The 23,365-nt window shown below is 55.7% G+C and overlaps 2 protein-coding genes across 3 annotated transcripts in view; both read left to right on the top strand.

Annotated features, from left to right (window-relative positions):
- TOM1L2 (target of myb1 like 2 membrane trafficking protein) overlaps positions 1-14,047 on the top strand; it is a 107,997-nt gene extending 93,950 nt beyond the window's left edge. The window contains exons 8-10 of the mRNA XM_030924110.1: positions 6,543-6,602; positions 8,659-8,695; positions 9,746-14,047. Coding sequence (XP_030779970.1) covers positions 6,543-6,602; positions 8,659-8,695; positions 9,746-9,894 — 246 coding nt within the window. The 3' untranslated portion in view covers positions 9,895-14,047. The remainder of the gene's footprint in view (positions 1-6,542; positions 6,603-8,658; positions 8,696-9,745) is intronic.
- Positions 14,048-21,288: 7,241 nt separating this feature from the next.
- Positions 21,289-23,365, top strand: part of SREBF1 (sterol regulatory element binding transcription factor 1) — a 27,031-nt gene continuing 24,954 nt past the window's right edge. Inside the window, exon 1 of one of the 2 annotated variants that reach the window (XM_010367558.2) lies at positions 21,289-21,584. In XM_010367558.2, the coding sequence (XP_010365860.2) occupies positions 21,494-21,584 (91 nt within the window). In that variant the 5' untranslated portion in view covers positions 21,289-21,493. The remainder of the gene's footprint in view (positions 21,585-23,365) is intronic. The other variant, XM_010367552.2, reaches the window with a different exon arrangement.

Here is a 23,365-nt window from a genome sequence, read left to right as displayed (position 1 = left end):
CAGGATGAGCACAAGTCACTGTAGCTTTTGCTTGGGAGGGAACAATTCTAAGGGAACAGACTCAAAGCATCTGACCAGTCAGGGAAGCCCCCTCTAGCCCAGGGCCTGTGAATTTGGCAGTCCTAGACTTGACAGATTTTTATAATATACTTACTCGTGTCCACTAAGTCCCTCAAAATGATTTGAAACCTCTTAAAGAATACACAGGCTGGACACAGTGGCTCACACCTGTAATCCTGGCACTTTGGGAGGCCGAGGCAGGCAGATCATGAGGTCAGGAGATCAAGACCATTCTGGCCACCATGGTGAAACCCTGTCTCTACTAAAAATACAAAAATTAGCTGGGAGTGGTGGCGGGCGCCTGTAATCCCAGCTATTCAGGAGGCTGAGGCAGGAGAATTGCTTGAACCTGGGAGGCGAAGGTTGCAGTGAGCTGAGATTGCACCACTGCACTCCAGCCTGGTGACAGAGTGAGACTCCATCTCAAAAACAAAACAAAACAAAAAACAACAAAAACCAACGCAGTAGAAACAGCATAAAAAGAAGACAAAGCCCAGGAGTGTTCAATGTTGTAAACAGTTAGTCCTCATGTAGCAGAGCTTTCCTGGCCCACAGACCTGCAAGGGTCTCTCCTGCATTGTCTTTTCAGGTGGCCTGAGCCTGGTGCATGGAGAGAGGGTCAGCTCATCTCAGGCTGTATGCCTCGGGATGACCATTTCACCTCTGGCGGAGCCCAGAGCTCTGGGTACATGTGGTGGAAGCTGAGCTGGAGAGAATGCAGAGAAGGAAAGATGATGAAAGCAGTGCAAACATGGGCCTCTCCCTCCAGGTGGGGTGGGGTGAGAGGAATATATAACTGCCCCTGGTGTGCTATGCTAGGCTGTGGCCAGAGGAAAGGCCAGCAGGTCCTAGACTGCAAGCAGCACAGGGGCCACCTGCTTGAGCAAAGCGTGACCAGTGAGCAGGAACTTGGGCCATGCAGGACCACCCAGAGCCGTGGGAGCAAGGAGCATCTGCCTGCCACCCAGCCTGAGCTGGTGCCCTCTGCACAGCTCTGCTGTCAGCCTGGGCAGGTCTTCCGCCACCTGTCATAGCAGCAGCACACTCCTGCTCTGGGTGAGAAGGCAGTTCCTCCACTAGACCCCAAGCCCATTCTTAGAGAGATGCACTGGCCCAGGCCTCTCATTTGCTTCTTCAGGGACAGACTGGGCTCTGGCCCACAAGTTGGGGGCCCTTGCAGCCGGGCTTCTAGAGACCATGTCTATTCATTGGGAAGATCCAGCCCATGTGCCCTTGTGCCTGTTAATCCTGCAAAAAAGGATACTGCCCACACAAACTCCCGTGAGGGTGGCCTTGGCAGCTGGCAGTGGTGCCTGCCTCTGGCCACACAGACTGCCTTGCCACTGCCGGGTCCCCACATAGAGCTCCAGTCTCTAACTTCCCAGAAACAAACCTAACTAACAGCTAACCTGGTGTCTCGCCTGACTGACTGCAGTTTTTTTTTTTTTTCTTTACAACAAATATTAATTGCTTTGCCTTATTTCCCATAGTGTAGAAACCTTGAGTCTTTTCAAACCTCCCAAGTACAAATTCTTTACTTGGAAACTTTTTGTACTGTTGAGTGAGATCAAAGGCTTTTAGACGTCGTCCCAGTGGGGTGGTGCTTGAAGTGTCATAGGAAGGGATTCACAGCTTCTCTGGAAATAGCACACCTGAGCTGTAGAAATTGTTCTTGTTGCATTGAAAACTGGACAGGTGGGTATCCTTGTAGGCGTGGGGCTGTGGGAACCTGCAGAGGAGCATCGGGTGGAACCCTTATGCTCCTGGGACTCAGGTGTTTGGATAGCCAACACAGAAGTTAACTGACACCACCAGGCTCATTACTGGTTGAAGAGAGATGAGATCTGTCAATGGGCTAGGGCCAGGAGACTCTCAGGGAGACTGCTAGGCTTGTGCTTTCCTTCCCTGGCCTCTCTAGTGTAGGGTCTTTTTGCCTCTCCTGGCTGGTGATCAGCTAGAGTTGTCTCCCTTATGCAGAATGCAGCCAGGAAGATATCTTCATGTGAGAGAATCTAAGTCAAAACAAGAACAGAGGTAGGTTAGTAAAGAGTGCTGCTGCCAAAACCCAGGCTTGGGTTTGGAGGGCAGGACTCCCTCCTCAGACCTGGAGGCCCCCAAGGCTCCTCTTACTCTGGAAGGATAATCCTAACCCCTGGAGTACCAGACAGACACACCTCTCCCCCTTGGGCTGGCAACCCTCCCTCCTGATCCCTGAGGCAGAGCTGCCCCTGCCTGCAGTTCCAAGTGAGAATCGGCTGACAGCAGGATGGCTCACCTGCCACTCAGATCAAAACCTGTGACTTCTGACATCCAAGATGCTTGTCTATGGACTTTGAAAATGGGAAGGGCTGGTCTAACCACTGCCTCAGCCAAGCCAGCCTGGCCTACCTATCTTCAGAGGGGATGAGCTTCAGGCAGTAGTCTGAATGCCTCCAATGAGGGCATTCCTGTGCTAGCTTCCTTCCTTTTCTCTCTTCACATGTCTTCTTCCTTTCTGTCCCTCTCTTCCAACTCATACTCTTCTTCAGATCCCTCAGACCAGCCTTCAGCTTGGATCATTGCCCAGTAAAATGCTGAAACTATGGCACATCGGTCTGGGTGCAGTGGCTCACACCTGTAATCCCAGCACTTTGGGAGGCCGAGCTGGGCGGATCACTTGAGGCCAGGAGTTTGAGATCAGCCTGGCCAACATGGCAAAACCCTGTCTCTACTAAAAATACAAAAAAAAAAAAAAAAAATTAACCAGGTGTGATGGCTCACGCCTGTAATTCCCAGCTACTCAGTAGGCTGAGGCACAAGGATTATTTGAACCTGGGAAGCAGAAGTTGCAGTGAGCTGAGATCACACCACTGCACTCCAGCCTGGGCAATAGAGCAAGACTCTGTCTCAAAATAAATAAATAAATAAAAATAAAAATAAAATTATGACATATCAGAGCCAACAGCCTTCTTAGGAATCTGCTGGGCCTGCTCCTAGTCTGACAGATGAGGACACTGAGGCCTCCTAGGGGCCTGGTGACTCGCCCAAAGCTGCAGCGAAGAAACAGAGTCCCCTAAGACTCAGTGCAGTGCCCCCTCCTCCAGCCAGGGCCCTACTTCCCTCCCATTAGCCTGACAAGCCGTGCATCCTCGGCCACCTACAGTTTCTTTAGTTCATATTTTCTAAGCAGTGTACATGTTTAGTCTGAGACTGATAGCACCTACATTATTGGAAGGAACTTTGCCCTGTTATAATACTCAAGGCATTTATTTACCAGGACAACAGGTTTAGATAGCTAAGGTTTTGTGTCCAGCCACAAGAAAGTCAATTTAAGCTTACGTTATGTAAGCTTCACTATTAACCATCACCCTGCTTCACCATGGTTCACGCCCTGAGGCCAAGTGGCTTTCATATGGTAATGAGTCAATTCCAATAATTTCTGACATCCCTGAGTTTCTAAATTAGAAAACAGAAGCACCAACCTGAAAGTGAAGTCATAACTTTCTTCTTCTGAGTCATAAGAATTGAAAGCCAAATACAACCTAGCAATCGCCTTATTTCACAGATGCCTCCTGCCTCTCCACCCAAATCTCTGAGGCTTCTTAGGATAGAAGAAACTCGGGAGCTCTCTGGTGAAGAAAGTGGGGTCCAGAGAGGAGTGACTCACCCCAGGTCCTGCCACCAGTGAGTGCGAGGGCCCAGATGGACCCTACCCAGTGCCCTCTCCTCCTCAGTCTGCCCTCTAGGGCTTGGGCTGGAGGATGCCATTCCATAAACATACCAATTACGTGGAAAAATCTAGGACAGGGAAGAAAAGGGTTCCCATGATCCGGCTTTTGGGAAATTGTTTTTGAGGGGGTGAGGAATTTCTTAAGTGTCATTGTTTATTTTCTGAGCATGTTGGCTCTCAAGATTAATCCCCAAAGAAGAAAATTAAAGTATGACCCAAGGCCTCAAGGGATTTGTTCTTTAACATCAACAAAACAATTAACAAGAAAAATCTGAAGGTTTAAGGCCCCTGACCCCTTAATGTCTTTGTTCTAGCTTTTGTAATGCATTGGAAAGCTCAGGACATCTAATCTCAGTTTCTGCTAAGTGGACGAAAGCTGGTCAGGTGTAAAACAGGGCTGGTGTGCACTCTGACCACTAGTGTGGGGGTGTTTTCTCTCTGGAGATGCCTCTGACTTTCTGAGCTTCAGTTCTGGGTGATAAGACTCCCTGATACCTTTTCAATTAAACACTCTTCTTTTTTTTTTTTTTTAGATGGAGTTTCACTCTTGTAGCCCAGGCTGGAGTGCAATGGTGTGATCTCGGCTCACTGTAACCTCTCCCTCCCGGGTTCAAGTGATTCTCCTGCCTCAGCCTCCTTAGTAGCTGGGATTACAGGCGCACACCACCACACCCAGCTAATTTTGTATTTTTAGTAGAGATGGGGTTTCTCCATGTTGCTCAGGCTGGTCTCGAACTCCTGACCTCAGGTGATCCACCCTCCTCAGCCTCCCAAAGTGCTGGAATTATAGGAGTGAGCCACCATGCCCTGCTCAATTCAACATTCTTAAGTCCCCAGTAAGTCAAAGAAATAATGGGCAACACAGACGTTTCCTAATCTGATCAGTGACTGGCTTGGGCCTTTCTGAAAGTGCTCTTGTGGGTTTCCCACACTGGATCCGAAGGTAGGACACAGAGCACATTCCTCAGAGCAAGGGGCCAGCCAAGCTCACTGAGGGAGTGAAGAGCTCTGGTGGCATCGCAGACACCTGCTCAGAATGCTGGACTCCACCTGGGGTCCCAGACCACCCTCCCCCATCATCAGCAGCCGGTGTCAACCTCCAGGACTGGAGCTGTCACATCACTGCTGGTGATGTATGTTCTTTGTTCCTTTTCTTTGTGAAGGTCGTGTTATTTTTTACATTTGATAGACACTGGGGTATTCCTTTTACTGCTTATTTTTACTTTAGTCTTACCCTAGATCATGGCATTGGGTGAAGCCAGCTCTAGACACAGTGATGGCATTGTTTTATAGAAACAGGGGTCTTGCCGGGCGCGGTGGCTCAAGCCTGTAATCCCAGCACTTTGGGAGGCCGAGACGGGCGGATCACGAGGTCAGGAGATCAAGACCATCCTGGCTAACACGGTGAAACCCCGTCTCTACTAAAAAATACAAAAAACTAGCCGGGCGAGGTGGCGGGCGCCTGTAATCCCAGCTACTCGGGAGGCTGAGGCAGGAGAATGGCGTAAACCCGGGAGGCGGAGCTTGCAGTGAGCTGAGATCCGGCCACTGCACTCCAGCCTGGGCGACAGAGCAAGACTCCGCCTCAAAAAAAAAAAAAAAAAAAAGAAAAAAAAAAGAAACAGGGGTCTTGCAAGGGAGCCCTGAAAGGGAACCTCCCAGAGCCAGGGTAGGCGAGGAGGTGATTAAGGGCCATCACCTCATTTCTCTAGGCTGGAGCCAACATTCCATTAACATGGCTTCTGGGGAGTTAAAGTTTACCTTTACTTCTTATCAGGTCATATTTGACAGCAAGTTAAACCTTCTGAGCCACATGGATTTTTCAGAGTCTCTGTGCCTGAGGTGCTTGGCACAGGGGCCCAAGCAAGGTGACTGTTCAGGCACCCCCGTGGTACACCTGAGTTTGCCTGGAAGCCGCCACCTCCCTGGCTCTGGCTGCAGTGTCCCAGTGCTCAGCTGAACTTTGTTTCTTTGACTCCTGAAGCACAGCCAGCCATTGAACATAGGGAAGAAAGGACGAGACTAAAGGGAGCTGTTGCTTTCAGGGCTGCTTCATGAATTTCCCCTAAAGAGACACGAAGAAGACTAGAGCCCCATAGTCCCCTTTGTCATCAGAGCCCTCATTTTTGCTGTGTTTCTGTTGATGGTAAGATGTTCCTGTCTCTGTCTACCAGGCCACACCCAGCCCGACGGAGCACGTACCTCCTCTCTCTCCACTCAGAAATGCACCAGGATGCATTTCAAAATCTCTTCAGCTGAGCAGACAGACCCCCCCTGCATCCCCCAGGGCTGGTGCTCTGCCCTCTGAGCACCTGTACCCTGCTCTGGGCAGGCCGTCACTTGGCCTCCCCTGGGTTGGGCTTGACAGCGGACTGTCATAGTGGCTGAGTTCAAAATCAGCCTGCATGGCAGCGCCTTCCTGAGGTTAGAAGGTGTTTTGCAGCCCCTGGCTGAGACGCCCCGCAATGTGAGAGTGGACACCCATAGTCAAAAAGTTCTCCATTTCAAGAATGCGTACAGCCACCTTCCTTACCGCCGGCCCTGCTGGGCAGCCTGCTTCTTATCGTTTGCACCTCATTGCTTTCCTCACCTGCCATCTCACACGTGGCTGCCCTGTGTTGCCCCTGTGTGCCGTGCCAATTGTGTTTTTTTGCTCTGTGTACATTTTGGTTTCATTTGGGGTTGCTGTTGATGATTTTCTTTGTTCCGGTGTTCTGTCTCCCCTCGCTGGCTGTGTGGGGGCTGCCTGGCCTGCTGCTTGTCGCCTCCATAGATCCCCGTTGCGCAGCCCTCTGTCATGGACGACATTGAGGTGTGGCTCAGGACCGACCTGGTGAGACTCGACTTTTCTATTTCATGTGTGGGGTGTGGAGCGGCAGAGGCTCTTCTGAGGACAGGCCTTGGGGGAGCATCAGCAGGGGCTCCACCTCTGTCTGGGTCAGTGGAGAAGGGAGGTCTGGGCAAGCTCCATAGCTGCTCCTCCTCCCCGACATCAGCCCATAGCTGTGGGTGCTGCGGCGGCCTCCAGGCCTGCGGAGGCCAGCTGTGCTGGGGCAAGGCCCTGGGCATCAACTCCTTCACCCACACAGTCCTAGCCTTAGCCAGCTCCAAAACATACAGTTGCCTTCCCCCCCGTTTTTTTTCCATTTAAGATGTGTGTGTGTGCTTTGGTTTTTGGGGGGAGGGAGTGTGGGGGGAGCATGTTTTGTTTTGTTTTTTGTGTTCATTTCTTTTTTTTTTTAATTGTGAAGTATACACACAGTGCTTTCGTTTTTAATTCGCTGTCATCCCCCTCCTCCCTTCCTGATTTTTGATTTAAAAGAGCCCCTGCCCCAAAGATCCATTGTCTCCATCCTAGAGATAGGGCTAGAAGATGAGGATACTATGCATCTGAAAATGGCAACAGGTCCCAAGAAGGGAGAGCTGCAGTGGCTGCCCGTGATAACTGCTGGCCCTCCCTCTGTTCTTCACAAAGCACTTTCACTCTCAGCAGCCCAGCAGGGGGTCAGGGTGGCAGGTGAAGAAGTGCACTCTGGGAAATGGCTTGCCCAGAGTCATGGGGTAGTTGGATTCTCCCCCAGAGCTGGAGATACCTCATCTCCCTCCTAGCTGCCTCCTCTGCAGGGGGCCTTGTCCCCAGGCAGAAGAGCCTGTTGAGTTCTTTAACCACAGGATCAGCCTGGCTGTCTTTGGGCTGGTGACCTGGCCACCTCCCACACTAGGACAGCAGGCCTCAGGTTGGGGCCTCTGGCTGCTCTGGGCCTCCTTCCCAGAAGGTCAGGCTTTCCAAACACATGCCTTGCCCAAGAAGGCAGCTGCCTGGGTGTCAGGGAGGAAGAACACACCCCAGGACATCTTTCCCAAGGGGATGCCTCGGAAAGAAATGGCTTCTCTCACAGAAGCAAGGCAGGAAGGACCAAGGTCCTTAACTTCTAAGGGGGACCCCAGGGTCCAGACAGGGAAGGGATGTGTCCAGTAAGGCTACATAGCAGGTCAGTGGTAGAGCCAGGAAGGAACCCAGGTCTCCTAGCCCAGCCCAGGGCTTTATCACTTCCCCATCCTGCCCCTTCCCAATGAGGCCCTGCATATGCTGCTCTTCCCCAGTCCCCAGGGAACCCTGTGAACCCAAGACACTACTGTGTTCTCCAAATAAAATCAAATCTGATGCACTTTAATTTTTGAGTGCACAGAACCTCCATGGCTCCTTCAGGAGCCAGCAGCAGGTGATATAATCTGGGCCACAGGAGGAGGCTGGTGCAGCTCCCAGGAGGCGGCAGGACATGGCTTCTGGAGGCACAGCCTCCACTGCCAAAGTACCTACTGAGTGACAGGCCCTGTGCTGTGGGCTTTGTGGCCCTGAGCCATCCAGGCCTCATGCGGTTTCCAGCTATTGGTGTGAACAGCCTCTTCCCAGAAACCCTGTGGCTGGCAGCAAGTGGGTGTTGTGTTGGGCACACGTGACCCTGTGTGTGCTCAGGGTGTGCTCAGGCTACTGCTCTGTAGCTCAGGCTACACCCCTGTGGCTACTGCTCTGTGCCTCTCCCTAGAGCCTCAAGAGTGCTGAAGGGAGGGTCCTGCCCTCCTCAGCCCAGGCTGGAGAACCAGCCTGCACCGTTTTTGGAGTTTTCTTTCCAGCCCTTCTGGAGGATCAAAACCTAAAACATATTTGAAATTTTTTGCTTTTGTTTTTTGAAACAAGGCTTCTCTTTCTCCAATAAGAAGAGCAGTATTTTACTATTACAGAAATCTGGAAACAGGGGAAATTAGGAAGTTTTGTTTGGGCTGCCCTGGGTAGTGCTGCCCTAGGGTGGCCATGGGCAGACAGAGGTGGCTGGGTGGGCAGTGCTTGGACCACTGCCCTAATTTCATTCTCTCTGCTCCTCCCACAGAAGGGCGATGACCTGGAGGAGGGTGTCACAAGTGAAGGTATGGCCTGGCCAATGGCCTTACAGCCCCTTTTTGTTGCCCCTGCCCAGGCTGCACAGGAGCCAGCCCCCATCACCTTGGAGCCCCCGCTGCCAGAGCACCTACTGGTGCCAGGCCCTGAGCCATGGACTTCACGGCTGGCTTGGTCCCACCCAGGTCTTATGCTGATTTAGGAAGTGTGATTTATCTTGCTTATTGGGAGACAGAGGTCGGAAAGAACATGTGACTTCCACAAAGTTGCAGAGCTGGTGAATAGCAGGTGCAGATTGCCACCTGGTCCCGACCCACAGGTGCTCAGCCCAGCTCAGACACGCGCAGTTTGTGGGGGTGCGCATCAGGACCCTTGGGCCACTGAGCCAGAAGAGAGGAGCCTCTCTGAGGTCTTCGTTCTCCCACGTGGGTACCCCCACATCCTCTGTCCTTCACATCCTGCCTCCCCGAGCTCATCTTGCCCCGCTCCACCTGCCTCTCCATGCTCCTGTCACCCCTCCCCAAGTCTGCCAGACCCTGTGACCAGACCGCTGTGCAGGGAGGAAAACTTTAGAGGACCCTGCTCCCGAGCTCTGGATGCCCATATAAATGGGGCCCTCCCCCTCCCCACTGCCTTCCTTAGCATCTCGTCAGTCTCCCCCACTGGTGGGCAAGGGTAGGGTAGGTGGGATGGTTCCTGCCTGGTTAATCAGGAGCCGGCCCCTCCAGCTTACTCTGCCCCACCCCCAGTGCTGATCTGGAAAATGGACAAAACTGGAAATGGACAAACTGGACAAAATGGACAAACTGGAAAATGGACAAAACCCAGTGCTGATTTGGAAAATGGTCAGCGGTTGGGTGAACGCTCTGGGCTGTGTTTTCCAGAGCCTTTCCCTACCGGGCCGGAGGGCTGGGAACAGCCGGGACCCTCCCCCAACACTGCAGCTTACAAAGCCCTCCCCTCCTAGGTGGGCTTCATGCCTGCCCTAGAGGAAGAAACAGGCTGAGGAGTGGAAGGGTGCGCTTCCTCTGGTGGCCGGCCCTCACCAACCCTGACCCTTGCCTTGGTTTGTATTGCAGAGTTTGATAAATTCCTTGAAGAAAGAGCCAAAGCTGCTGAAATGGTTCCTGACCTCCCCTCGCCCCCCATGGAGGCTCCTGCCCCAGCCTCAAACCCTTCTGGCCGGAAGAAGCCAGAGCGGTCAGAGGATGCCCTCTTCGCCCTGTGAGCGGCTCTGTGGTTTGCCTCCCCAGATGGCGGGTCCCCACTCGCACCCCATGGACACCAGGCACTGGCCACTCCTACATCCCCAGCTCCACATGGCCTGCACACCTGTGTCTCCATGGAAATGCCACCGTGTCTGCTCCCAGGCTTCCCACTAGTCAGGACCAGCTTTAGCCACCTTCTTTTCTCTGAGTGGTGGGACAGCTGCAGCCAGAGACTCCTTTCCCTCCCACTACGGGCCCCTCTGCCCATGTTTCCTCCAAGGAAGAGTGGGCAGAGTGGCCCAGCCCCAGGCAGTGCTTCCTGAGCAGACCACCCGGACTGTCTTTCCTCCACCCACCCACGGAGAAGGAGCAGACCTGGCCCTGCCCTGTGCTCACCTCTGCCTGGCTCAGCAACCTCCTCAGGCATTCTGCCCACCTGGGCACCTCTCTCCCCAAAGGGGCTTTGTGGCATCTCTGGAAGAGCAGGGTGCACTGCACCCATCTGGGGCCTGGTCTCCCTCCTTGGACTTGTCACTTTGTGACGTTTGGCTTGTCGGCACTTGAGAAGGCTCTGCTGGGTGTCCACGGAGGGTCTCTCACCTTCTTGACCCTCTCTCCATCACTCAGCTGCCAGCGCAGGCTTCACACCCGAGCTGGCTCAGCAGCTGAGCCTGGCACCAAGGGGCCCTGCAGGCTCCCAGGGCAGGGAGAGGGCCAAGGACAATTGGGAGGGCAGCAGGCAGCCTGCAGATGGTGGCCATGTGGCACGCTGCTGAGACAACACTACCAATAAACCAAACTGCCGTGCACACACTGCAGGCTCACACCCACACACCTGGCCCTGGCTTGTGGAGGGGCTTGCATTGGAGGCATTGCTCTGGCTTGCCTGGGGAAGTGTCGCGGGTGTGCACATGGGCCACACTCAAGGCTGTGGCCTGGCCTATCGTAGCCTCGCACCTCTGCCTCCAGAGCCAGCAGTAAAGAACTTTGCAGCACGCTTGGAGGTTCCCAATGACTGAGAGGCCTGAGCAGCACTAAGGCCCCCGCACTGCTCCCTGGCATCGGCCTTGGCCTGCTTGCACAGACTGTCCTGACAGCCTGGCCTCCTCCCACCTCAGAGGTTCTCTGGCCACCAATTTATACTGTCTCCCCAAGCTGATCCTGAAGGCAGACAGAGCAGCTAGGGCCTGGTAACATATACTCCCATCCTGTGTCCTTACTGGTGTGTCCCCTGGCCATGGGCAAGGGACTCATGGGTTATCCCAGGCGCTGGTCCAGCCAGACACCTCCCCCACACCTCTCACCAAGCTGCTGTTGCTCAGAAGAAGGAGAATGCTGCAGCTGTGCACACCCCCATGCGTCTTGGGCCCAGCTCACTGGGTCAGTCTGTTACTGTCCCCTCCAGCATGCACTGCCTAGGTCAGCACAGGTTCCTGACCCATGGTGTAGTTAGCCCTTCCCATCTGGCAGGATGGCCCAGACCACCAGCCAAGCAGGGAAAGGGGGCTGGGCTTGACAGGAGAAGAGACCAGTGACACCGTCTTTGGGGAGCATTCAGGATGGCGACTTCAGTTGGGAGCCATGCTGAGCACCAACAGGAACTGTTCAGTGAAGAGCAAGTGCTGCCCAACCCAGGACCCCGTGCCAGGCTAGCAGCCCTCCAGCTTCCTCCTGAAAGGAGACCTCGGTCTGGCTGAGGGTGGGACTAGCGGGGATGTCACACTCCAGTTCCTCAGGTTCACCCAGGGAGCTCCTCCATGGAGCCTGGCCAGCCTGATTCTAGCCCTGTCCCCTCTGGCAATATGTGCCACACCTGGCCTCTCTGCTCCCTGACGGTTGATGAGCCCCTGCCTGTCTCCTCAATGTTTCTCAGAGACAGACCTCCCTGAGATCAGCTTGAATGTCAAGACTTCTGAAGTCAGCTGGCTTCACTTGAGCTGCAGAAAAGGTGGCTGGGATGGCCCAGGTGCACCCAGAGGCCCCAGCCCTTTGGCTGCCTTTGGGTTGTGACTTGGGTTGTCTCTGAGGCCCTGCCAGAGCTGGGCCTGCGGGTGGTGGGCGGCCGGACCTCAGGCAGTCAGTGCTCTGCAGCCTCAGCACTGTAGCCCAGACCCAGTGTCCTCGGAGGGAAGAGCCAGCATCCCTGCCCCATGGAACGGGGAGTCCCGAAAGATCAGGAGCCTGGAGGCTCTGAAAGGAGCAGGGCTTCCATAGTGCGTGAAGCTGGGATAGGTGCCCTCCTGGGGAGCCCCCAGCAAAGCTGTTTTTCATACCCATGCCCAGAGCTGCCCCACCCCAGTTCCAGCTCCTGCTCTGGCTCCAGCGCCAGCTGGTTGCCAGCCATGATTGGAGAGGCCTGGCTGCCCCAGGGGCAGCAGGGAGTGGTGGACCTGTATGGGCTGGCAGGAGGCCATTGGCCATGCTGACAAGTATCACCTGCCTTCCTGGCCTGGAGCCACCCCTCGGGTGGCTTTCCAGTGCCTACTTGCACCTCCTGTCCAGAGGTAGCCTTCCCCACCTGTAGGCAGAGGAAGCTCTTGCTTGAGACCCGCACAGGAAGCAAGTATAGCCCCAGTGACCTAGAGGGGCTTCCGCTCAGCCCTGGCGAGATGTCCTGTCCTGAGGTCTCTGCTCCCAGACTCCACCATCTGGGGAGCACAGTCCTCAGGCTGCCTGGTCCAGGAAGGAGGCGCGATCCTGTCAGGAAACCTGGACTCTCAAGGCCCACCAGCCTCTCCGTGAGTGTTAGAAATCACAGATACAGTATATACTTAATTACACTAAATTATTGCTGGGATTCCTCATAAGCACTAATTATACCTGATTATAGGTTAAAATATTTATTTTGTCAAAATATTTTCTTGGGAATGTGTTTAACCCTTTCTGTGTTCATTGTGTGCTGAGGTGTGAAAACTAGCCATTCCCTCCTGCCTACCGTTTTGGCCAGTGGGCAGCAGAGAATGGCACCATGTGCAGTTGGGCCCCCGGCACCGTGGGCCTTCGGCCCGTCTGCCACAGAGTGGCCCTGCCTGGGCAGCCTGCAGGCACTGAGCAGACCAACTGTGGCCAGGCTGAGAGAATGACCGGCTCGCTGACCAGCGTGCATGGGACAAGGGGCTTTGGAGCCTCAAGGGGTTGTTGGCCTGGGCTGGAGGGAAAGGTGACCATCCAGCTGTCCTCCTGTCTTTCTGTTAGCGCTTCCACGTGAGTGATGGTGCCTTGGTTCACTGGCCTTCCCCCACCTCCCCACCCTGCCACCTGGTGGTCTTGGGGCCTGTACTGTCACTCCAGCCCCTGGGGAGGAGAGGACCAAGCCGGGAGAGTTGGGGCAAGGGCTCTGCATGGCCCAGGGGCAACAGATGCTCGCAGGGCAGCTGCTGCCAATGCCCATGCTCCTGCCCCCGTCCTTCCCACTGCCACACCCCATCCTGGGTCCCCGCAGACACACATCTCTAACTCAGTCGGGACCAGCCTTCTGGATGGCTCAGGGTAGGCCATGGGCCCACCTGGGGCCAGGCCAGCCCCTGGGCAGCTCTGGAAGAGCAGTGTGAAGGAGCGCTTGCTTGCAGCCTGACCTCAGCCTCTGGCACTGCTGGGGTGGCCCCCAAGAGCCTCTCCACTGTCGACTGTGGGGACATCTCACCCATTTGGGTGACAGCCAGTCTTCCCCACCCAGAGAGAAATGTTTCCACCCCAGAGACATTGCTTATCAGCCCCTGAAGTGCTTGCCTCCCCCAGTGCCCGTCACCAGCCCTTCCTATCTGTGGGGTCCAAGACAGGCTTCCCCTGCAGCCACCAGCTGCCGGGAGCAGCCATTAGCCTCTGAGTCAGAACTGCTTCTGTCTGTCCATACCTCCAGGCTCTCCCGGAGAGGGGGACAGATATTTATTTCCTAAAGTTTGCACTTAATTGTGAGGATTCTCAGGATTGTTGGGGGCTACCTGAAAAGAGGAATGTGTTGAATGTTGCATTTGCTGTCCACTCGTCCTAGAAGTTTAGTGTTCTTGTCACTATCATGTGTTTCTGTGGGCAGAGCTGGTTCTGGAGGGTGGGTCAGTGCACCCGAGGCTCAGAGCATCCATCCACCCCACTGGCCCTCCTTCCAGATACCCTCTCTCTAGTTGGGTTCTTGCATGTAAGATACTCCACAATAAATAAGTAATTGAACAAATTGTGCCTGTGTGGTCTGTTGAATTGTCTACGACTGTCCGAAGGGCTTGCCAGTTTTGACCACCTGCTTTCTTTAAGCAGAGATGGTCATGGGGACCCTCAGTCCACCCTTCCCCAGTGCCCAGGCTGCCTGAGCAGCCCGTTACCTGGCCGGGAAAATCCCTGTGCATGGCCTAGGTTGTGGCGTCGGTGGGAGCAGCTGTGAACCTGCCACAACCTGCCTGAGAGCTCTAGGACCAAGTGCGGTGGTTGTTCCTAGGTCTCACCCTAGGTCCCAGATGGGCAGGAGGAGGCCACTCATCCTTGCCCAGGGCACCCAGGCCTTGAGCAAGCAGGCCTGAGCCAGCCCCGACCCCCTCTAAGCCCCAGCCCCCACCCTCAGTTGGGCTGCCACAGCTGGGCTGGGCATCATCTGCAGAGCCTGTGCCGGGCACTGAATTTGAGAAGTGCTGCTCCAAGCCAGGTGGACTTCACACTTTCTAACAGCTTTACTGAGATTTAATTCACATAGCATACAGTTTACCCATTTAAAGTGTACAATTAAGTAGTCCAGAATATTCGTAGAGTTGGGCAATCCTCCCCACAACCAAATTTAGAACATTTTTATCCCCCCAAAAAGAAACCTGTCTCCTCCCATCCCTGCAGCCTGCTCTCCCTTTCTAAAAAGGCTTCTTTTCCCCTCTCCCCTTGTCCTGGAGGTGGGTGCCTGCAGCCCTTTGTTGTAAGGCAGCTGTCCTCCCGGAAGGAGGCCCCTCAGGCCCAGAGACATAGGGGACCATCAGGGGTGCACTGTGGGAGCCTGTGGGACCTGTGCAGAAGCTTCTCCAGGTGGCTTGGGAGGCCGAGGGCCCTTTAATCCCTTCTCTGGGGCTTAAGGACAGACCTCAACTCAGGGTGGACTCGGCAAACCCCCGATGAACCTGGAGATCTTCCCAACCCCTTGCTATGCCAGAGAAGACATAGAGGACTAGAAAAAGCTGTACGCTTGCCCCAGGCCACACAGGGAGTAGTGGCAGAACCAGCAACCAACCCAGAGCCAGACCTCCCAGACAGGGCCATGGAGTGGGCAGGAAAGACACCACTTCCATGGCCAGCAGATAAAGCTGGCAGCAGCCCTCTGGGAGGGTGGCTCAGGAGGGGCTCTCCTGCCCACTGATACGAGGCAGGTCACGTCAGGGGCTGTGTTGGGACCACCACCATCACCAGTTGTAGCCAGAAGGGGCAGCACCCAGCTCCCTCTGGGCAGTTGCCTCCCTGGGCTCCAGGGAGCTCTGCAGAGCCCTGTTTCTGACCAGTTGGAGGGAGACAGAGGTTCCCACACCCAGGGGGGAAGGGGAGTGGGCTTCTGAAGTGGGGGTGGGGGGCTGCAAACCCAGGTCCCTTTGAACAGACAGCATAGACCCTGGCTCATTATGTGCTCCCAGCACTGTAGCAGGCAATGTGAGCACTGAAAGAGGCCTGAACTCTATCCCTACCCTGTGGAGGGTAGATTGGTCCTGAGGCACCACTGTGGATCACCAGGACACCTAGGCCACTGGTACTTTCAGCAGTGTTCCTGAGAGCCTGCTGTGTGCCAGGCTGATGCCACAGGGGAGGGACAGGGCTGCTCCAGTCCTGCCCTTGGGGAACGTGCAGCCTGGTTCCATTCCCAGAGTCAAGGGGACTCTGCAGTCAGTAAGTGTCGTAGCCCTCTTCCAGGGCCTGCAGGGAGAGGAGGCTCTGAGCTGAGCCCCAGGGCACTGAAGCTGCACACTTGAGGTGTGCATTGTGGGAGCCTGTGGGTAGGCCAGCTGCACGGGAACAGGAGGGTGGCCGTGCAACTCTGACTCAACCGACTTGAGGGCACTTGCCGAAGTGTGCTTTCCCAATACATTCACAGCTGTTCTGATCAAGGAGGGGCTCTGTGGAAAAAGAAATTGGGGAAATGCTTGAGTAGAGTAGCATCACGACCTCTTTGCCAAAAGGAGGCAGTTTGTGGCCCAAAGTCCTCATTTAGAGATGACATATTGGACATTTTTTGGTTATGGAAGAAACTGTTTAATCAGAAGAATGTGTTATGTAGATAGAATTACGTAACTGAATTAGCTTCAGGCACAGCTGGATCCAGGTGCTTGTGAATTTGGTCAGGAATCTGTCTAAGTCTTGGTTCTGCCTCCTCTGGGTTGGCTCTTTCATGTGGCTGACTGCAGGCTACCTGGAGCTCTAGGCAGACATCCTGCTGGCAGAGAGAGGGTGCCTCTTTCCCAATACAGTAGTTCAGCAAAAGTCCCAGAACCCACCCTGAAAATCAGGCTCTTAGCAGAGGAAGAATGAAATCTGGGCAAGCACAAACAATAGATGGTCACTGCAGTGTGGATGGAGGGGGCCAGAGATGGGAGTGACACACTGAGGGCACAGACTTGGACAAAGACAAACTTCTGGACTCTCCCAGCGTTGCCTCCTCACCCCTTGGATGGAAGGCTCTGTCCTTAGGGCCCCATGAGAACTGTTTTCCATCCCTAGAGATCTGGGAGGGGCAGTGTGGGAACATTGTGGTCCCATCACTGCTCACGATGCACCTGCCCGTGAAAGCACCTGAGAAAGAGGGATTCTTTTCCAACCTGCCTGTTTTCCAAGAAAAGGGTCTCTTTTGGGTCCTGGGGGCAGGGGAAGGGCAGAAGCTGAGACCTTGATAGGGTTGCATGACCCACCCAGAAATTCCATCAGTTTATTTTACAGGAGCCCCTGTCAGGGCTTTTGGAGCAGACCCCAGATGAGTCTGTCTAGGGCCTCCAAGCCCAGGCCCTCAACATTCCAGGATGCAAAATCTCTACTCTCAGCACTAGGGAGTGAGCAGGATGCTTCCGGAAATTGAGTGGATTCCATTGTCTGGTGCCATTTCCTGTCCATCCCATGCCTACCTGGGGTTGCAGGCTTAACTGTAGGTGTTGGGTAAGTCACCGTCTCACTGTGGTCTTTACTCTCCTGATCCTGATCCGTAAACTGGTGTAGTGGGTAGTAAACGCAATGCCCACAGGGGCCTTATTACATGGATTTCCTCACTCTCCCTGCTGACAGCTAGACTCATCCCTTTCAGTATGCAATTGGCCTCTCCTCAAACTGCCAGTTACCCCCCAGAGAACAGGTATCAGTCTTCCTCAGCCTTTATGAGCTACACTTCTCACTGTGCAGCAATCTTTGGGATTCAAGTAGCTCTTTTGTAGAGGGTGTGTTCAATGACTCATGATAAGCCTGCAGGTGCCCACATGGGTGTGAGCCTCCAGGGGCAAAGCTGGCCATGGAGGCTCAGAGAGGGCTGGAAAGAACTTGCCCAGCTCACCACAGAGCCCAAGCTGGAATAAGACCACAAGCGTCATCTAAGACCAGAATCATCCATGTCAACAGTCATCTCACTCCGTTATATACAGATGAAGAAGTGGGGGAGGGGAGACTCAGGCTCTGAGCAGTCTCTTCTCCCAGCCTGGTCCCTCCGCCATAACCTGGGCAGGCCCCAGCTTGGCTCCCACAGCAGTGAAGGATATGCAGGGCCAGGCAGGGTGGCAGGGGGCTCTGGGAGTGGGGAGGGGTTTCAGTAGCCTAGGCAATGGCTAGGGTGGACAATCCAGTCTTTCTGCCCAGTGCCTGCCCTGCCATCTACCGCTGAGCTCCGGGCACCGAGGGCATGGCTGGACAGGACCAGCGGCCTGGGAAGAGGCCCTGCCCGCGCTGGACGCCTGCCCGAAAAGGCTCAAAACCCACAGAAGCTGCCTCTCAGTCTCTAAGAGGCTTGGAGGAAGCGGGAGATGCGAACCCCTATCTCCCAGTTGGCAACGCCGAGGTTGAGCAGGGGTCGGGCTGGGTGACCTGGGAGGAATTATCTGCTCTGGGAGCGCCACGCAGTCCCGGGTGGGGCTGTCCCGTGTTAGCCCTTCCGTGCCCGCGACGCTCACCTGGCTGCCGTCCCGACCAGGTGTCTGGCCTGAGGGCTGAGCCCAGCCTGTCCCCGTCCCCCCTCCCTGCCTCCCGGGTCGAGCGGGCGCGGCGCATGTGACCCAGGGCTGGGCTCCCGGGAGTACGCGCTGACGCCGCGTCACCCCACTCCGTGCCGGGCGCCCATTGGCTGCGCCGGGCCCGCGGGGGCGGGGCTGGTCTGGCTCCTCGCCCCGGCTCCCCTGGGTCTCCAGCCGCTGCCCTGGCCCGCGCGCGTGGGGAGCCGGCCCGGCTCTCCGGCTGCCTCCAGCCCCAACAAAATCAGGGGCAGCAGTGCTGTGACGTCCTGGGCAAGTCGCTTCACTGCCCCGCTCCGCGTGCCTCAATTTACTCATCTGTAAAATGGGATGGTAACAGCCGCAACCGCCTGAGGCTGTCGAGAGGAGTGAATGGGTTTAAACAGCATTGAGCACCCTGCAAGCGCTCAGCGAGTAGACTGTGCGGAACCTGCCCGCCGGGGTCACCGTGGGCCAGGCTGGATCCCTGACCCGATAGACACACCAGTACAGAGGGGCTTGTGTCCACGTTCCTTGGGCGTGCTCAAGGCTCCCCAGCCAAGCGGGGCCCGAGGGTCTTGTTTGGAGGTCTCAGGATCTTTGAGGGGAGAAACCGCCAAGACAAGCATGTTCCCCCTGAAAAATGGATCCCCTCTTCTGTTTTCCCCTACCCTCACCTTGAGGGTTGTCCCGGTAATTTCAGGCAAAATTCCTCCCGCCCCCACGTTGGACTGTGCCCCATGGGGGTTGGATTTTCTGGGGTGCAGGTCTCCTGTTGACCTTATCTTACCTTCTTTCCCTTTACCCTAACTCCTGCAGTTATGGAGTGAATATTTATTGAGCTATTCTATTTACATATGTGGTAACCCATTTAAAAAACGGTGAGGCGGGTTGGGTGCAGTGGCTCACGTCTGTAATCCGAGCCCTTTGGGAAGCCGAGGTGGGTAGATTACTGGAGGCCAGGAGTCTGAAACCAGTCTGGCCAACAAGACAAAACCCCATCTCTACTAAAAATACGAAAATTAGCCAGGCTTGGTAGTGCATGACTGTAATCCCATCTACTCAGGAGACTGAGGGAAGAGAATTGCTTGAACCCGGGAGGCCGAGGTTGCAGTGAGCCGAGATTGTGCCACTGCATTCCAGCCTGGGAAACAGAGCGAGACTGTCTCAAAAACAATAACAACAACAACAAACAAACAAAAAACAGTGATAGCCAGGTGCAGTGACTCACACTTGCAATCCCAGCACTTTGGGGGGCTGAGGCAGGTGGATCACCTGAGGTCAGGAATTCAAGACCAGCCTGGCCAAAATGGTGAAACCCTGTCTCTGCTAAAACTACAAAAATTAGCCTGGCATGGTGGCATATGTGCCTGTAATCCCAGTTACTCAGGAGGCTGAGACAGGAGAATTGCTTGAACCTGGGAGGTGGAGGTTGCAGTGAGCCAAGATCATGCCGCTGCACTCCAGCCTGGGCAACAGAGCGAGACTTTGTCTCAAAACAAAAAACAAAACAAAAAACAGTGAGGCAGATCTGTTGTGATGATGACTCCGAAACACCCTCCCTGCCTCTGCAGAGTGACTGCACGAAGGGTTACTCCCATTTTACAGATCCAGTAGCTGAGACTCAGAAGTGAGGTAAGTGGATCCAGGTCACGCAGCAAGCAGGTGAAAACCCAGATCACCTGCCTAGCTCTGAAGAAAATGGTATTTAGGCTTCACCCAGTACTTCCTATCCCACCCCCTCCCTGGGAAGGGCTGTTGAAATTTTCAGGGAAATCATCGGCTTCCTGCAGCCTCCAGAGTGTTGGTGGGGGTAGGGCACTGAGGAGAAGCCAGCTTTGTTCTGTGTTCTCCAGCAGTTGTTCATCTGGAGGGAGTGGGTCCTGGGTGGACCCTTGAGCAGAACTACTTGGGGAGATGTGGTTTGGTGACCCCTATGACTTGTGGCTCCCCTATTCTGGGTAATTTTCCACTGCAGCCACTTCTGGGAGAGGAACAAAGGGAGCTGGATGTCTAGGCTGAGCCCCAGGGACTTGGGCTCTGTGGCTTCTCTCCCCCACACACCCCTTCTAAAATGCATCATGAATTTTACTCCTGCTTAGGGCATGGTCAGACAGGCTATATCTGGAGTCTGAGCAAGGCAGTCGGCAGGATGGCTTGACTCATGAAGGTCTGGGGTCGGGAAGGCCTGAGGCCCAGGCCCCTGATGAGTTTCCTGGGCTGTTCTCCACCAAGGGTGCTTCTCTCTGCTTGCATACCTCTGGGGACAGGGAACTCACTGCCTTATCATATTCAGATACCTGAATGTTAATTGTGGTTTATTTCAACCCACCTCATTGGGACCCCTTCCCTCCTTCCTGCCCCACCTGGCTCTGTCCCTAGGCCACAGAACCAGGTTCGGTTTCCAGCCCTCTTCTCAACAGGGCTGTCTGCTCTTACCTAGTCCCAGTTTGTCATGATCCAGGGCAGCCTGGCTCTGATCTAAAGCACAGCCACCTCTTCCTTGTGGCCCCTATCCTGGCTGCTCCCGGGAACAAGTACCAAATCTGGGGTCAGACAGTCCTGGGGCCAGTCTTCCTTGGGTACTGGCGTCCTCCTTCAGGAGCTGCACTGGGTCCACTGGTATCCTATCCCTACAGCTGGATCTGGGAGGAAACCAAATGAAGACGATAGGAAATTCCAGCCTCTTTCTTTGGCCACTGCTGTCCTCAAGAGGCCAATCTTCTGGTTTTTTTTTGCAGAGAGGGGGCAGGCTGATCTCACAGGTCATGCTCCCCTCCACATTGTCACTGGCCTCCCAGCCAACCAGTGAAGAAGCATCATTAGGCCAGTGTTACAAATGAGGAAAACTGAGGCAGAATGATGTAACTGGCCCAGCAGTTACATCAGGCCTGCTCACAACACAGCAGGCCTGAGACCCCTATAACTTGGATCCTGCTCTGTCCTGTGGTAAAGAGTCAAATCTAGGAAGTGAGGAAATGAGGTTTGGGATGGGCCCAGGCCTGGGGCTTCCACTCAGCTCCCTTGCTTGGTGCTGGAGAAACAGAGGCCCAGAGAGGGGGCTTAGCTTGCCCGCGTTCCCGCAGTAGCCAGCCAGAAGCCGCTGCCATTGTGCGCGAGGCTGGATAAAATGAATGACTGGAGGGCGCTCTGGAGGAGGGGCCGGCTGAGGGGAGATTTGTGGCGCAGACCGGGGATCAGGGGTCCCCCGCTCTTTCAAGGTGGGGCGGGGCCGTCTCTCTGGGAGGGCGGGGCTTCCCCGAAAGGCCCCGCCTCCGCCTCGACCGCCCAGCGGAGCCGCGGCAGGGGGAACCCAGTTTCCGAAGAACTTTTCAAGGGCCCCGGGCCGCCTCCGAGGCCGGGGCAGGACACAAACTCGCGGAGCGGCGGCGGCAACTGCGAGCCGGGGCCGCGGCGGCGCTCCCTGGGAAGGACCGTACGAGGCGGCCGGCCCGGCGGGCCTCCCGGAGGAGGCGGCTGCGCCATGGACGAGTCGCCCTTCAGCGAGGCGGCTTTGGAGCAGGCGCTGGGCGGGCCGTGCGATCTGGACGCGGCGCTGCTGACCGACATCGAAGGTGCGTCAGGGCGGGCAGGGCTCGAAGCCGCGCCGGGTGGCGCGAGTGGGGGGCGCGCAGGTGCCTCCCTGTCCTTTATCTCCTCCACGGGCGCCAGCTCCGTGCTGTGCTCGCGCTGGACTTCCCCGCGTCTCTGAGCTGCGTGCCGTGCGCCTCGGTGTCCCGGGCCTAGCCGAGCCTCCCTGGTTCGCGCCCTAGCGTTTCGGGCCGCGCGCTAGGAGGTGAGGGCTCTTGGGCCGGGCCCGGGTCCCTTGGCGGCTCCGGGCCGGGACACGTGCGCCCCTACGCGTCCCAGGCCGGGTGCCGCCCGACCGGTGACTCTTCAGCCCTGTGGTGGCCACGGCTGGAGCTGGGGACCCGGGCGTCGCCGAAGCTCCGCCCCAGCCCCAGCCCCAGCCGTGACGTAATTGAGAGGTTACTCACGGTCATTCCCTCCGGCCCGAGAGTTCAGCTCAGCGTCGGAGCTCTTACGCATGCGCACTGGCGCTGCCTCGCGCCCTTCCCCCGCCTCTGGTCGGGTTCACCAGGTCTGCCACGGGAATCGCCTCCGCACTCATTCACTGACATCCACTGAATGCCAGGCCCCGTCTTAGGCACCGAGAGTTCACAGACAGACCTGGGCAACCCCTCTTTTCGGGAACACAAAAATCCCCCAGGAAACCAAACGGGTATTTAGTTGTACCTTGGGTGGAGCGAGGCTGGGGGGGAGGGCAGGGCAGGGATGTGGCTACTTTGGGCACAGCGGTGAAGGACTTCTAAGCTGAGACCTGAGGGTCACCCCCAGGACCAGCAGGGAAAGATGTTTTCCAGGCCACGGCAAGGGAAGGGCAAAGGCCTCGAGGCAGGGCCTAAGTGTGAGGAGTTAGAGGCTTGCAAAGGAGTGAGGTCAGGGAGGAGGAGGACGCGAACCGACTTGGTTGGCCAGGGAAAGGGCGGAGCAGGACAGTGGCACCGGCTTCCATCTTTGGAGCGCCACTCTGGCTGTGATGAGAAGGGACCAACCGTGGCACCAAGTGCCAATTAGGAGGCCCGTTGCTTCCATTTTGTAGCCAGAGCAAAAGGAAGTCCCTAGCAAACTGCCTCCATGGTTTCTGTGCAGGAGTTTTAACAACACTGGCTAAGTTGCACTTGGTTGATGAGGAAACTGAGGCCAAGGTCGCAGGAACAAGATGCCTAGACTCACAGCCTGAATGGACATGTCCATGGAACCCGTGGCCACCCTGGGGTTGGCAAAACAGATACATCTATGCCACCCCCACTCCTGCCCTACTGCAGCCTTGCAGATCACCCAGCTGGTTGCCTGCCCCAGGAGCTTCCCAGCCCTTCCCCCTGGGGCTGGACTAGGGGAGGACCCCAGAGGAGAGGCCCTGATTGTGAGGCTTTTCCAAAACAGCCTCCCCTATCCCTGGCACGAGATCCCTGTCCTTCACTGCCCTCTGGAGTGATGAACCCTGAAATCCCAAGCCCTAGGGAGATCTGGCCCTAACTCAACTACCAGTTCCACATCCCTGGGCCCAGTGAGTGTAGTCCAAGAGGCAATGTGACCAAGCCAGGAGGACATGGGCTTTGGGGTCAGAGCTTGAACCTGCACACTCCTCATTTCCCTTGTCATCCTGCTCAAGCCCTCTCACCCTCTGAACCTTAGTTTCCACCTCCAGAAAAATGAGGATGCAAACCCTCCCTTCATGGGCAAGTTGGACAACAAAATCGGGTCTGGGCCACAGGTCTGATACCGACCTTTCTTATTGACAGAATTGGGTCTGGGCCACAGGTCTGATACC

Source organism: Rhinopithecus roxellana, chromosome 19, assembly GCF_007565055.1.
Source record: "Rhinopithecus roxellana isolate Shanxi Qingling chromosome 19, ASM756505v1, whole genome shotgun sequence".
NCBI classification, from domain to species: domain Eukaryota; kingdom Metazoa; phylum Chordata; class Mammalia; order Primates; family Cercopithecidae; genus Rhinopithecus; species Rhinopithecus roxellana.
The sequence above is the reverse complement of the archived record's forward strand: the minus strand, read 5'-3'. Positions and strand labels throughout refer to the sequence as shown.